The following is a 15,645-nucleotide window of genomic DNA, read 5'->3' as shown; positions in this document are numbered from 1 at the left end:
ATAAGTTCCTTAATGGGTCTAGTTTCCGAAATGGAGTCACTTATGGGGGTTTCCACTGTTTAGGCACATCAGGGGCTCTCCAAACGCGACATGGCGTCCAATCTCAATTCCAGCCAATTCTGCATTGAAAAAGTCAAACGGAACTCCTTCTCTTCCAAGCCCTGCCGTGCACCCAAACAGTGGTTTACCCCCACATATGGGGTATCGGCGTATTCAGGAGAAATTGCACAACAAATTTTGTTGTTCATTTTCTCTTTTTACACTTGTGAAAATAAAAAAGATTGGTTCTGAAGTAAAATGTTTGCAAAAAAAGTTAAATGTTCATTTTTTTCCTTCCACATTGTTTAAGTTCCTGTGAAGCACGTAAAGGGTTAATAAACTTCTTGAATGTGGTTTTGAGCACCTTGAGGGGTGCAGTTTTTAGAATGGTGTCAAGTTTGGGTATTTTCTGTCATGTACTCCCCTCAAAGTGACTTTAAATGTGAGGTGGTCCCTAAACAAAATGGTTTTGTAAATTTTGTTGTAAAAATGAGAAATCGCTGGCCAACTTTTAACCCTTATAACTTCCTAACAAAAAAAATGTTGCTTCCAAAATTGTGCTGATGTAAAATACACATGTGGGAAATGTAATTTATTAACTATTTTGTGTGACATATCTTTGTGATTTAAGGGCATAAACATTTAAAGTTCGAAAATTGCAAAATTTTAAAAATTTTCGCCATATTTCTGTTTTTTTTTCACAAATAATTGCAAGTAATATCGCAGAAATGTTACCACTAACATGAAGTACAATATGTCACGAAAAAACTTTCTCAGAATCAGTGAGATCCGTTAAAGCGTTCCAGAGTTATAACCTCATAAAGTGACAGTGGTCAGAATTGTAAAAATTGGCTCGGTCATTAAGTACCAAATTGGCTCTGTCACTAAGGGGTTAACTAACAGAATACAGACTGATAAAACAACATATCATCTCTAAGATCGTATTAAAAAACAGCTTGTAACAGAGCAAAACTTAATAAGTTTAAAAAAAAACAAAGATGAAAATGTTTTCTTCCTTTCGTCTTCAGAAAGAGTTGTTAACAGCAGGGGCGTAACTTCAATAGGTGCAGGGGAAGCAATCGCACCCATGCCCTAGAGCCTAGGGGGCCCAAAAATTCCCTTTGACATACATAAAAAGACCAAAACAATTAAAAACGTGCAAAATTGGGGGCCCCGTTGGAGCTTTTGTAATGGGGCCCCTGAGCCACTGATTAACAGTTAATCATTTATACAGCATGTATCCTGAAATGGTGGTGCTGAAAAAAAGAAAATGGACGTCACTGATGACGCTTTGTTTTAGGGTAGGGAAAGCAGCTACACCAGTGACCACAGCCCCGGCCCCCCAATGAAATGCTGTTTGAGTATCCCAGCATGCACTGAGAATTGAAACATCACCGAAATGGAAGTAAAAAAAAAAGAAGAAAAGCGAGAAGACAGAGTAGAGAGGGAACGGTAGGGAATATTTAATTGAGTTATGTAATAAAAGTGATTAGATTATTGAATTAAATAGAAATTTGGGATGAAATACAACTTTGATTTCAGACCATCCCTTTAACATGAAAATAGGATCGGTCCTTAAGGGGATAAAAACATCTTTAGACATGTGAATCTTTTCCCATGGTAATAGGAATGATTAATTCTGTAACAATGATTTTAGCTCCGATCTTTGCAGACGCCACGATGTATGCTCACTTTCTATTCAACGCCTTTGACTTGGACAGAAGTGGCGCCATCCGGTTTGAGGTAAGACACTTGCATAAAAAAAAACCTAAAAGATTTGAAAAAATATTGAAGAGGTCTCCAGGATCTATTAGATTATACTGTTTCGATCAGCAATTTGTGATCAGTGGCGGACTCAGTCCCGAATCCTGGAGCTCAATGCTTCTGACACCTTAATAAAATGTCAATTTTTTTTTAGAAATATTGGGACTCTTTATCATATTATGTGATGTGCTTCTTGTATTATAAGACAAAGCTATACGTCACCCTGTGCACAGCTCTGTACAGAATGATTATGGAGCTTTCGCCAGGCAGAGAATTTGTAACGTCCTACATTCCCCCCTCTACTTCACAGGATTTTGTGGTCGGACTGTCTATTCTACTACGGGGAAGTGTCCATGAAAAATTAAAATGGGCTTTTAACCTGTACGATATAAATAAAGATGGATACATTACCAAGGAGGTAAGATGGAGTCCTTATGGGTAATGCAAATTTGAAAAAACGACCCATCCTTCACAAATTGGTCTTGATTATATGGGTTTCTAGAAAACGTAAACCATACAGGGCAACATTAGTATAAAGGTGCCAAAGAGACCCAGGCCCTTTGTGGCTGTCTCCAAGGTACACCTTATAGGACACTCCTGAACATGATATCAAACATAAGAAAAAGGGAGCAAAAAAGTCCAATCATATAAAAAGGTATAAATTTATTATTAACAAAATTACCAAATTGCAATCAGCATATCACAATAACAGACTAGGATCAGGTAATAAGGCTAAACAATGTCCTGACTCTAACAGCTGTCATTTTATATATGGGTAAAGTGCTCAAGTGCCAGAAAAACCACCCAAATAGAGGGAATTGAGGGGAGTAAGGATCAGTAACAACCAACGATTATCATAAATGTGCGCTATATCGTTGGAAACCGAATCCCCATACTGCTATACATGCTTACTCATAACGTACAAAGCCAGGACATGTGCCTCACCGCCACCGACGCGCGTTTCGCTTCTTTAGAGTGTTAGAGTCAGGACATTGTTTAGCCTTATTACCTGATTCTAGTCTGTTATTGTGATATGCTGATTGCAATTTGGTAATTTTGTTATTAATAAATTTATACCTTTTTATATGATTGGCCTTTTTTGCTCCTTTTTTCTTATGTTTGATTATATGGGTTTCTAGGCTGGATACGCGATCTCCTGGAGATGCCTATCTACTAGGACTAGACTTTAAGGGTTCGCTTACAGATGATCTGGATTTTTTAGGGGAAGTGTGCAGTAAATTAATTCATAGCAAAGAAAATACCATCCACGCTTTTCTGATTGATGATTCTGATTTTGACATCTGCAAAATATCAATTTCTGATGTAAATTGGAAGTGGATTTATAGTGGATTTTTCCTGGAGAGGCAGGGTTGTTTATAAAAAGGCAGGAGAACCACAGAAGCCCTAAGGGAGTTAAGCAAAGTGCTGTGTTTTGCTTTTTTTTTCTTTATTTTTCTTAAATTTTACATTCTGAAAATTCCACCAAAATGAAGATAATTTTGTGAAGATTTGCTGTAGCAGATTATTTGCAGATTTGTTGTTTCGCAGCACATCCGCTATACATCAACATAACATAAATCTGGCTCAGGAATCCATTCATTATTATTTCCCTATTACTGTATATATATATATATATATATATATATATATATATATATATATATATATATATATATATATATATATATATAATGTTGCAATTTTCTAACAGACATCATTAAAATTCATAGTTTAATATTTTCTTAGGTTCAAGGTAGACATAAGTCCACCAAGTTCAACCTGCAGCCTAACATGTTGATGACTGTTAAAAGCTCTATATACAGTAAATAAGACAGGATCCACCATTCACAATAAGTGATATCACAGGCTCCCCATGCTTCCCTTCCCTTTATATTGACCGTTGCACTGATATAGTCACGCTCTATAAAGAAAACCTTTCTCCATTTTTTCATGCTAAAGTGGACACATGATGTAGTAGTGGCTAGAGTTGAGCGACTTTTACTTTTTTAGGATCGAGTCGGGATTCGCAAAACCCGACTTTGTCAAAAGTCGGGTCGGGTGAAATCGGGCGATTATTGCGAAAAGTCGGGGATCCGACTGAAACACGAAACCCAATGCAAGTCAATGGGGAAGCAAAGTCGGCAGTGCGTGGAGGACAGGAAAACACCTACAGTGCCCATTTTAATGCCAAAAACATCAATTCTTGTTACTTAAGCTTGTCAATCTTAATTTGCCTTATAATAATAGTTAGGCATTGAAAATTGGGGGTCATTTGGCTAAAGTTGTGGGGGGGTAGGGCTGGCTCAAGTTTTCCGTGGGCCCAGGAAACGCGGACTACGTCATGGCGGTGGAGCAGGGAGAGGTAAGTATTTCAACTTTGCAAGTGCTGTGATCCTGAGCAAGCAGGGGGGGCACACTCATTCGCATTGGCACTGGCACAGGGCCCCTCAAAGTACGGCGGTGTGTTGGATGGCGGGGGCGCCTCCCACCGGCAGAGACACTTTTGCGTACTATGACGGGCCCTGTGCCAGTGACATCGCCAACGAGTATGCCCCCCCCACCTGATGAAGGAACCTGCACTTTCATCTGCACCTTCCTCTTTGTCCCAGTGTAAGGTGGTATAGTATGCGGGAAGGGGACCCTGACTTTCAGCAGGGTCAGATTCTGGCTGTGTAGAGTGAAAGGGGAATGTAGTGGTCTGGGTCAATGTACCAGCACACTCATCTAGCAGTGGCTGGGCAATGAGCAGGATGAGAAGGAAACACAGTTAGTAGGCCCAAATAATAAAGTAGGCTAAATGCAGTTCAAATGTGGTAACAGGACTAAACAGGCGGCATTGCTTTGTTCAGTGGAAGACAACTGTAATGAGTGGCAGGCACAGTTAGTAGGGCCAAATAATAAAGTGGGCCAAATGCAGTTCAAAATTGGTAACAGGAGTAAACAGGCGGCACTGCTTTGTTCAGTGGAGAACAACAAGCAGCGGCAGACACCGTTAGTAGGCCCAACCAAACAAGTAGGCCAAATGCAGTTAAATATCTGATATAGGCTGAAAGCCTGAAAATTGAAGCTCAGCTTTGTTCAGTGGAGGAGAACAACAAGCAGCGGCAGACACCGTTAGTAGGCCCAACCAAACAAGTATGCCAAATGCAGTTAAATATCTGATATAGGCTGAAAGCCTGAAAATTGAAGCTCAGCTTTGTTCAGTGGAGGAGAAAAGCAAGGAGTGGCAGACACCGTTAGTAGGGGCCAACCAAACTAGTAGGCCAAATGCAATTTCATATTCAAAATATAGGCCGAAAGCCTGTAGATTGAAGCTCAGCTTTGTTCAGTGGAGGACAGCTGTATTGAGTGGCGCAGACAGACACAGGTAGTAGGCCTAAAATAAAAAAGTAGGCTCAATGCAGTTTAAAATAGGTTACAGGGGTATACAGGCAGCATTGGTTTGGTCAGCGGAGGACGACTGCAAGGAGTGGCGCAGACTTACTAGGCCTAAAATAGAAAAGTAGGCTCTATGCAGTTTAAAATAGGTTACAGGGATACACAGGCAGCATTGGTTTGGTCAGCGGAGGACGATTGCAAGGAGTGGCGCAGACTTACTAGGCCTAAAATAAAAAAGTAGGCTCAAAGCAGTTTAAAATAGGTTACAGGGGAACACAGGCAGCATTGGTTTGGTCAGCGGAGGATGATTGCAAGGAGTGGCGCAGACTGACTAGACCTAAAATAAAAAAGTAGGCTCTATGCAGTTTAAAATTGGTTACAGGGGTACACAGGCAGCATTGGTTTGGTGAGCGGAGGACGATTGCAAGGAGTGGCGCAGACAGAATTAGTAGGCCTAAAATAAAAAAGTAGGCTCAATGCAGTTTAAAATAGGTTACAGGGGTACACAGGCAGCATTGGTTTGGTCAGCGGAGGACGATTGCAAGGAGTGGCGCAGACTTACTAGGCCTAAAATAAAAAAGTAGGCTCTATGCAGTTTAAAATAGGATACAGGGGTACACAGGCAGCATTGGTTTGGTCAGCGGAGGACGATTGCAAGGAGTGGCGCAGAGAGACTTAGTAGGCCTAAAATAAAAAAGTAGGCTCAATGCAGTTCTAAACTGGTAACAGGAGTAAACTGGCGGCACTGCTTTGTTCGGTGGAGGACAACTGAAAGAAGTGGCTGACACAGTAAGTTGGGCAAAATAGTTAAGTGGGCTAAATGTCTGCAAAAAAAATGTTCCTAAATAAACAGGTGGCAAAGCTAGGTACAGGGGTGGGTTCCTCTGCTGAGTAGCAGACAGTGGTAGTTCGCGCACAGTATTCACAGGTCTAAATGGCGGCAGGGCCCCTGTATATTTTTACTATCATCTATCATTTCAACAAATTTGTATTGGCAGTGCCATTGAAGGATTTAACAGCACAGACTAAACAGTTGTGGAGCAGTGAGAGGTAAGTTTTGCAAGTGGTAGAGCACTGTTTGAGCTGGGGGGGGGGACAGTCTCTTGTGGGCGGCGGTACTGGCCCAGGGCCCCTCATATTACGACGGTGTGTCTGACGTTGGGTGTGCACCACCACCGCCACTTCACTGTACTATGAGGGACCCTGTGCCAGTGCCGTCGGCCAAAAGTGGGCACACCCACCTGTCCAGGCAAACGGCACTCTCAAGGGTGCTTGCGCCAAGTGGTGACCATGGCCCCATGGGCAGAGTCAGCCCATTTAGGGAGGTGTAAAAATGGCCTATGGTGGACATTCAGCAGCTGCAAATGGAGGAATTGGAGCAGTCAGTAAGAGGAGGCCAAAAGCAAGACCTTTTTACAGGAAAGCTACGTGTCAGCAGGGGAAGGTGGGGCAAAATAATTTGAAATCCATGATTGGTTCATTTTAATGAAGGTTAGATCATCAACATTTTGGGTAGCCAGACGAGTCCTTTTTTCGGTCAATATTAGTGTTGAGCGATACCGTCCGATACTTGAAAGTATCGGTATCGGAAAGTATCGGCCGATACCGGCAAAGTATCGGATCCAATCCGATACCGATACCCGATACCAATACAAGTCAATGGGACTCAAGTATCGGACGGTATTCCTGATGGTTCCCAGGGTCTGAAGGAGAGGAAACTCTCCTTCAGACCCTGGGATCCATATAAATGTGTAAAATAAAGAATTAAAATAAAAAATATTGCTATACTCACCTGTCCGACGCAGCCTGGACCTCAGCGAGGGAACCGGCAGCGTTGTTTGTTTAAAATTCGCGCTTTTACTTGGTTACGTGAAGTCCCGGCTTGTGATTGGTCAGGGCGGCCATGTTGCCGGGACGCGGACCAATCACAGCAAGCCGTGACGAAATTACGTCACGGCTTGCTGTGATTGGTCCGCGTCCCGGCAACATGGCCGCCATTAACCAATCACAAGCCGTGACGTCACGGGAGGCTGGACACGCGCGCTTTTTAAAATACGCGCATGTCCAGCCTCCCGTGACGTCACGGCTTGTGATTGGTTAATGGCGGCCATGTTGCCGGGACGCGAACCAATCACAGCAAGCCGTGACGTAATTTCGTCACGGCTTGCTGTGATTGGTCCGCGTCCCGGCAACATGGCCGCCCTGACCAATCACAAGCCGGGACTTCACGTAACCAAGTAAAAGCGCGAAATTTAAACAAACAACGCTGCCGGTTCCCTCGCTGAGGTCCAGGCTGCGTCGGAGAGGTGAGTATAGCAATATTTTTTATTTTAATTCTCTCTTTTACATTAATGTTGTTGCGATACCCGATACCCGATACCACAAAAGTATCGGATCTCGGTATCGGAAATTCCGATACAGCAAATATCGGCCGATACCCGATACTTGCAGTATCGGAATGCTCAACACTAGTCAATATTGAACCAGCAGCACTGAATACTCTTTCTGATAGCACACTAGCAGCTGGGCAAGCGAGCTCCTGTAATGCATATTCTGCCAATTCAGGCCAGGTGTCTATTTTAGATGCCCAGTAATCAAAGGGGAATGACGTGTGAGGGAGAACATTGATAAGAGAGGAAAAATAGTTCGTAACCATACTGGACAAATGTTGTCTCCTGTCACTTTGAATTGATACTGTTGTACCTGTCGTGTCTGCGGTCATTGCGAAATCACTCCACAACCTGGTCATAAAACCCCTCTGTCCAACGCCACTTTTGATTTGTGCACCTCTAACACCTCTGCCATGTTGCCCCCCGCAGCTCGTGTGAGAACCATCACCGCCGCTGTGTGCTGGGAATGCCTGAACCAAACGGTCTACAAGAGTTGCTTGTTTGGTAGCCAATATTTGCTCAAGGTTCTCATGTGGCATGATATTTTGCAATTTCCCTTTATAGCGTGGATCCAGGAGGCAGGCCAACCAGTAATCGTCATCGGTCATCATTTTGATAATGCGGGGGTCCCTTTTTAGGATACGCAAGGCATAATCAGCCATGTGGGCCAATGTTCCAGGTGTCAAATGGGTTGAGGAGCACTTTCTGGCAAATCAACATCACTTGTCTCCCGCAAAAACCCTGTACCTGACCTTGCAACACCACCAGTTTCTATTGCCCCCTGAGAAGCTTCCTCCTCCCATAAATATTCATCCCCATCATCCTCCTCCTCTTCGTCTGCCACCTCGTCCAGGAGAGTTCCCTGAGCAGACAATGGCTGACTGTCATCAAGGCTTCCCTCCTCCTCGGCTGCAGACGCCTGCTCCTTAATGTGCGTCAAACTTTGCATCAGCAGACGCATTAGTGGGATGCTCATGCTTAGGATGGCGTCATCTGCACTTACCACCTGTGTGCATTCCTCAAAACACTGAAGGACTTGACAGAGGTCTTGTAGCTTTGACCACTGCACACCTGACAACTCCATGTCTGCCATCCAACTGCCTGCCCGTGTATGTGTATCCTCCCACAAATTCATTACAGCACGCCTCTGTTCGCACAGCCTCTGAAGCATGTGCAGTGTGGAGTTCCACCTTGTTGCAACGTCGATTATTAGGCGGTGCTGGGGAAGCTTCAACGATCGCTGATGGTTTTGCATATGGCTGGAGTGTACGGGCGACCGGCGGATGTGCGAGCAGTCTTTGCACCTTCAGGAGCAGGGCTGGTAACCCCGGATAACTTTTCAGGAAGCACTGCACCACCAGGTTCAAGGTGTGAGCCAGGCAAGGTATGTGTTTCAGTTCTGAAAGGGCTATGGCAGCCATAAAATTCCTTCCGTTATCACTGACTACCTTGCCTGCCTCAAGATGTACACTGCCCAGCCATGAATGAGTTTCTTGCTGCAAGAACTCGGCCAGAACTTCCGCAGTGTGTCTGTTGTCGCCCAAACACTTCATTTCCAACACAGCCTGCTGACGCTTACCACTAGCTGTTCCATAATGGGACACCTCATGTGCAACACTGGCAGCTGCGGATGGAGTGGTCGTGTGACTGCGCTCTGTGGACGAGCTTTCACTTCTGCTGGAGGAGGAGGAGGGGTGGCGAATGCCTACAGCCAACTGTTTCCTAGACCGTGGGCTAGGCAGAACTGTCCCACTATGGCTGTCCCCTGTGGACCCTGCATCCACCACATTAACCCAGTGTGCCGTGATGGACACGTAACGCCCCTTGCCATGCCTACTGGTCCATGCATCTGTTGTGAGGTGCACCTTTCTACTGACTGATTGCCTGAGTGCATGGACAATGCAGTCTTTGACATGCTGGTGGAGGGCTGGGATGGGTTTTCTCGCAAAGAAGTATCGACTGGGTAAGTCATAGCGTGGTACTGCGTAGGCCATCAGGGCTTTGAAAGCTTCGCTTTCAACCAACCGGTAGGGCATCATCTCTAACGAGATTAGTCTAGCAATGTGGGCGTTCAAACCCTGTGTACGCGGATGAGAGGATGAGTACTTCCTTTTCCTAACGAGAGTCTCTTGTAGGGTGAGCTGGACTGGAGAGCTGCATATGGTGGAACTAGCGGGGGTAGTGGTGGACATGGCAGATTGAGAGAGGGTTGGTGAGGGTATTCTTGCTGTTGGCCTACATACAGTGTTTCCTACCAACAACCTGGTGATTCCCTGACTGCTTTGGCCTTGCGATGATACCTCCACATTTGCTGCAGGTGGTGTCCTAAATGGTGGGCTTACAGTGAGGGAAGCAATGTAGCGTTGCTGACTAGCTTCAAGCAGAGCGGGTGCACCGACGTTACGGGACGTTCGGTAGTTAGTCCAGGCTTGCAAGTGCATGCTGGTTAAATGTCTACGCATGCACGTTGTATTTAAATTTTTGACATTCTGCCCTCTGCTAAAGGTCCTTGAGCATTTCTTACAGATAACTTTTGACTGATCATTCGGATCTTGGTTAAAAAATTGCCAGACTGCACTCTTCCTACTATCGAATACCTTTTCAGGCATTGCACGCTGTGCTACTTTCACCGGATGGCCACGCTGTCCTAAAACTGTTTTTGGTTTTGACACACGGTTTTGGCCAGATACGGGCCTGCCAGATGAAAGCTGTTGCGATGTTGATGCCTGCTGTGGCTCATACTCCTCCGCTTCAGAGCTACTGCCAGCGGCACCCTGTTCCCCCAATGGCTGCCAATCGGGGTCAACAACAGTATCATCTATCACCTCCTCTTCAATGTCCTGTGCACCTTCCTCTGTGTCACCGTGTAAGGTGCTATAGCGTTCGGGACGGGGCACCGTAGTCTCATCAGGGTCAGGTTCTGGCTCAGTACACTGCGAGGGCAATGTTGTGATTTGAGTCAATGGAACAGCATAATAATCTAGCTGTGGCTGTGCATCTGTGCACTCCATGTCCGATTCATCTTGTAATGGCCTGTTAACAATTTCCCTTTCTAACCCAGGCACAGTATGTGTAAAGAGCTCCATGGAGTAACCTGTTGTGTCGCCTGACGCATCCTTCACTGTTGTTCTGGGTGAAGGACACAAGGAAGCGACTTGTTCCTGACCGGGAGCATCCACTGATGACTCGCTGCTTTTATATTTGGAACTTTCCGAAGAGGAGGCGAAAGAGCTAGAGGCAGAGTCAGCAAGGAAAGCCAAAACTTTTTCCTGCTGCTCCAGGTTTAAAAGCGGTTTTCCTACTCCCAGAAAAGGGAGCGTTCGAGGCCTTGTGTAGCCAGACGATGACGCTGGCTCAACACCTCAAGACTTAGGTGCTATTTTGCTTTTCCCACTACCACCAGATGCTCCACCAGCACCACCACCACCATCATTACCAGCTGGCAATGACCGCCCACGGGCACGACCTCATTCTTGGGAAAATGTAACCAAACTAACAACCGTTATATGGTACTGTAAAACAAGGTAGAAGGTGTATGTAAACTTGTAGTGAATTTAAATCTCCCTTTCTATATGTGTGGGAGACTGCTGCAAAAATCAGGCCCACTGTATTACACTACACAGTGTACGTGGCAGAAAGTGGCTGACAGATATACGCCAAACAGAACGGACGCAGATGCACTTAGTGGCAATATAAATCTCCCTTTTTATGTGTGGGAGACTGCTGCAAAATTCAGGCCCACTGTATTACACTACACAGTATAAGTGGCAGAAAGTGGCTGGAAGATATATATATATATATATATATATATATATATATATATATATATATATATAAAGGGACTGTACTACAATAGCAATCTCCCTACAATGATCTCAGGACAAGTATGGCAGCCAGCAATAAAAAGGACTGCTGCACACAAAAGTGTGGACAAATAAACAATAGAACTGTGCAGAAAGGAGCAACAGGACTTTTTCTTTTAAAAAAGCAGTTGGTTTGCACAGCGGCGTACAAACAGCAATGCAGCTATCAGGCAGCCTTATAAGCTACAGAGCTGATGAAGAGAAATCTAGCCTCCACTGTCCCTGCAAAGAAAAGGTGGTGTTGGACAGTGGAAATCGCTACAGCACAAGCGGTTTGGGGGTTAATCTTCCCTCCCTAACGCTATCCCTGCTTCTGACGAAGCTGCAGCAACCTCTCCCTATGCTCAGATCGGCAGCAGTAAGATGGCGGTCGGCGTGCACGCCCCTTTATAGCCCCTGTGACGCCGCAGAAAGCAAGCCAATCACTGTAATGCCCTTCTCTAAGATGGTGGGGACCGAGACTATGTCATCACGCTGCCCACACTCTGCGTCCACCTTCATTGGCTGAGAAATGGCGCTGAACGCGTCATACGAAACGCGACTTTGGCACGAAGATCGCCGACAGCATGGCCAATGCCACACTGGGATCGGGTCGGGTTTCACGAAACCCGACTTTGCCGAAAGTCAGCGATTTTTGAAAATGTCCGATCCGTTTCGCTCAACCCTAGTAGTGGCTGCAGAGTTGAAGAATACATTTTTTTTTTTAAATTGCGAGATATTAGCATTTCAAAGTATTTGCCATCTAATGAGTTATTTTTTTGTTAACAGGAACCCATCATGTAAAATAATGCTATCAGCTTGCAAACATGGGGTTAATCTGTAGGTTAATAGCATTCTGACACCATGTGGCGCCGGTGTAGGGGTATGAACATGCTGCTGATATTTCCGCCTTGAAGAAACAAGTTTTATTGTTGAAAAGGGTTCTTATAATGTCATTTAATTGTGTCCTGCGTCTTTTGTAAATACTTTGTTGTGTGACAATTGTTAATATGTAATGTGAATCGTATTATAATATGATATTGTGATGTGAATAGTGTAATGTGTTGTATATGTTAAAGGGAACCTGTCACTACTTTTTTGGGATATCATGTAAAAATATCATTCAATTTAGTGACACCTATGTATTATACCAGTACTTTTGATACCCCTTGACTCCCCACCTATGATCCATAAATACCGTTTATATTCCTCCCGCGGTGTATGTAAATCTGCTTGTTCCGGTCCGATAGGCGGGGCTTATTGTCCGTTTCCACCACCCCCTCGGCTTGCTGTATGTATTATTTTCTGTGAATTTAGATTTACCGAACGAATGCATTCAAATGGCCTCTCGCGGGCGCGCAGTATTCTTTGCCCAACTGTGTGCAAAGCATAAAATCAGTATTGTGCATGCGCTGGCATACGCCATTACGTTCTGTGGCCCGGAAGTATTGCAATGCAAATTGTGTGTTCCCTCACGCCGGAAACCTGTCAAAAGCCCTGCACATTACACCGGGCCATAGAACGTAATGGCGTACGCCAGAGCATGCACAATACTGATTTTATGCTTTGCCCACAGTTGGGCAAAGCATACTGTGCACACGCGAGAGGACATTTGAAATGCGCAAGCGGGGTAATTACCCAAAAGAAATGCGTAGAGCAAGCCAGGGGACACCGGACAATAAGCCCCGCCCATCGGACTGGACCGAGCAGATTTACATACACCGCAGGAGGAATCTAAATGGTATTTATGGATCATAGGTGGGGAGTCGAGGGGTATCAAAAGTAGTGGTATAATGCATAGGTGACACTAAATTGAATATTTTTGTATGATATCCCCAAAAAGTGATGACAGATTCCCTTTAATGATGTCGGTAATGTGTGTAGTTCACTAACGAGATAGTTAAGGGTTAGGAGTTGTAAGCAGCCCACAGTGGAAGGGGCTAGTGGAAGGGAAAGTTGCTGTTTCCTATTATTAAGACAGATAGGGTCTGGAGTGCATAGTGAGAGGACTGAAAGGTCCAAAGTGAACAGTGTCTCATTCAAGGGTGACCCTAAATGAGAGGAGACCGAAAAGGAAGGACAGCGAGATCCTGAGCATAAGCACCGGGTCCTAGAAGAGGACACATATGCATGAAACCGCTGGAAGGTAATGGGCTTAAACAGGACTGAGCTACTGGGACCAGTGAAGGGTCCCGAGCCGGAGTTCCAATTGCAAGTGGAAAGAGGATGAAGAACAGTAGAACAAGTAAAGGACACTTGTTGATCAGGACTGTAGTGTTAAAGCTGGGTTGTGGTGAAGTAGGGCAAAACAGTGGTCAGAAAGAACCCTGGAGTGTACAACAGAGGAAGGATACTGTGTGAAAAATGCATCAAGTTGTAAACGAAACATCCATAAGATTCTGTACCCACTTATCCCTCGTATATAACCCTTATCAAGTTGACGTTCAGTAAAGAGTTTATTTTTTGAATGGTGGCCTCTCTCACTGAAGTGTGAAACATCTGGTCCTGGCAAATCAGCGAAAACGGTTACATGCGCCCTGCATGGGTGTCATGCCCTCACAGCACAACTCCAAACACCCAGCCAGGACCTCCACTTTCATGTAACCTACTGGGGTGCTGGAGACAAGTGCCTCACCCACAGCTACCACCCCATGCCACATTACAATGGCACTGAAAGCCATGCTGCTGAGAGGAAGTAAACCTTTTCTCCAGCAGAGTACGGCTTACAGTCATAGGTAAGGTGCTGGCACAGTTTCAGTCACCACTCAGTGTATAAAGAGTGGCGGCGGTAACCGTGCCCCCGGCACTGACTGACAGCAGACTCAGCATTAGATTTGGCTGTCAGTCAGAGCCGTGGGCAAGGTTACAGTCACCGCTTTCTATACATAGAGTGGTGACTGAAACCGTGTCGGCGCACCCCTATGACTGGAAGCTGAATACAAATCCAGGAAAAAGATGTGCACACTGTCACTGGGTTGGTGCAGGCATGAACAAAAATAGTCCAAGTATAGGAAAAATCAGCCGCACTCAATTGGTTGAAAGTTCAGCAAACTGTGTAGTTACTTTATTAACATATACAATAAACATCACCAGGTGCTTTTTTAGGAGGTAAATGGGTGGCGGACTATTCAATTCGGGTAACGTTTCGACCCCAGCGGGTCTTTATCAAAACCTCACTTGTGCCAAAGAGGTAGAGGAGAGGAGAAAGAGCCGAGTTCCCATAGGGCAGCTCTGGTGGAGTTGTGTGGAAGCGCGTCCGCCTGGTGGGTGATCTACATCACCCACCAGGCGGACGCGCTTCCACACAACTCCACCAGAGCTGCCCTATGGGAACTCGGCTCTTTCTCCTCTCCTCTACCTCTTTGGCACAAGTGAGGTTTTGATAAAGACCCGCTGGGGTCGAAACGTTACCCGAATTGAATAGTCCGCCACCCATTTACCTCCTAAAAAAGCACCTGGTGATGTTTATTGTATATGTTAATAAAGAAACTACACAGTTTGCTGAACTTTCAACCAATTGAGTGCGGCTGATTTTTCCTATACTTGGAAGCTGAATACAGCCGGGGGAGATAAAGTTAATTTACACCCGGCAGTGGGGCTCTCAGTCCCGGCACCACATGGTGTCAGAATGCTATTAACCTGCAGATTAACCCCATATTTGCAGGTTAGTAGTATTATTTTACATGACAGGTTCTCTTTATGTCCAAATGACAACCCTTCTGTTAGCTCTACTCATCTCATAGAACTTTCACCTCTGCTGTACTGCCCCTCCCTTCTTACTGCCTGTCTGAAACAGGCGGCTCATAGGTGCCATAATTATGCTTATGCCTGAATTTTCAGGGCAACTTGTATTCCCTCTGCAAAGAGATCAGAGTAGGCTGTCATTACATGTCTCACACAATCTTGATTTGGGCCTGTGTGAGCTGTAATAATAGCCTGCAGTGCTCTAACTTCACAACAATTACAATTTGCTGTCAGTAAAACAGGTATACATGTACTTTTCACAAAATTAGAATATCATCAAAAAGTTCATTTATTTCAGTGAAACTCATATATTATATAGAGTCATAACAAACAGAGTGATCTATTTCAAGTGTTTATTTCTGTTAATGTTGATGATTATGGCTTACTGCCAATTAAAACCCAAAAGTCATTATCTCAGTAAATTAGAATACTTTATAACACCAGCTTGAAAAATGATTTTAAAGTCCGAAGTGTTGGCCTACTGAAAT

General features: G+C 44.8%; 1 protein-coding gene across 2 annotated transcripts in view; it reads left to right on the top strand.

Annotated features, from left to right (window-relative positions):
- The window catches only part of KCNIP3 (potassium voltage-gated channel interacting protein 3), a 238,446-nt gene that overhangs the window by 216,091 nt on the left and 6,710 nt on the right, over positions 1-15,645 (top strand). Inside the window, exons 5-6 of one of the 2 annotated variants that reach the window (XM_077262947.1) lie at positions 1,712-1,782; positions 2,114-2,221. In XM_077262947.1, coding sequence (XP_077119062.1) covers positions 1,712-1,782; positions 2,114-2,221 — 179 coding nt within the window. Of the gene's footprint in view, positions 1-1,696; positions 1,783-2,113; positions 2,222-15,645 lie in introns of both variants that reach the window. The other variant, XM_077262946.1, reaches the window with a different exon arrangement.

This window comes from Ranitomeya variabilis, chromosome 5 (genome assembly GCF_051348905.1).
Source record: "Ranitomeya variabilis isolate aRanVar5 chromosome 5, aRanVar5.hap1, whole genome shotgun sequence".
Lineage (NCBI taxonomy): Eukaryota > Metazoa > Chordata > Amphibia > Anura > Dendrobatidae > Ranitomeya > Ranitomeya variabilis.
The sequence above is the reverse complement of the archived record's forward strand: the minus strand, read 5'-3'. Positions and strand labels throughout refer to the sequence as shown.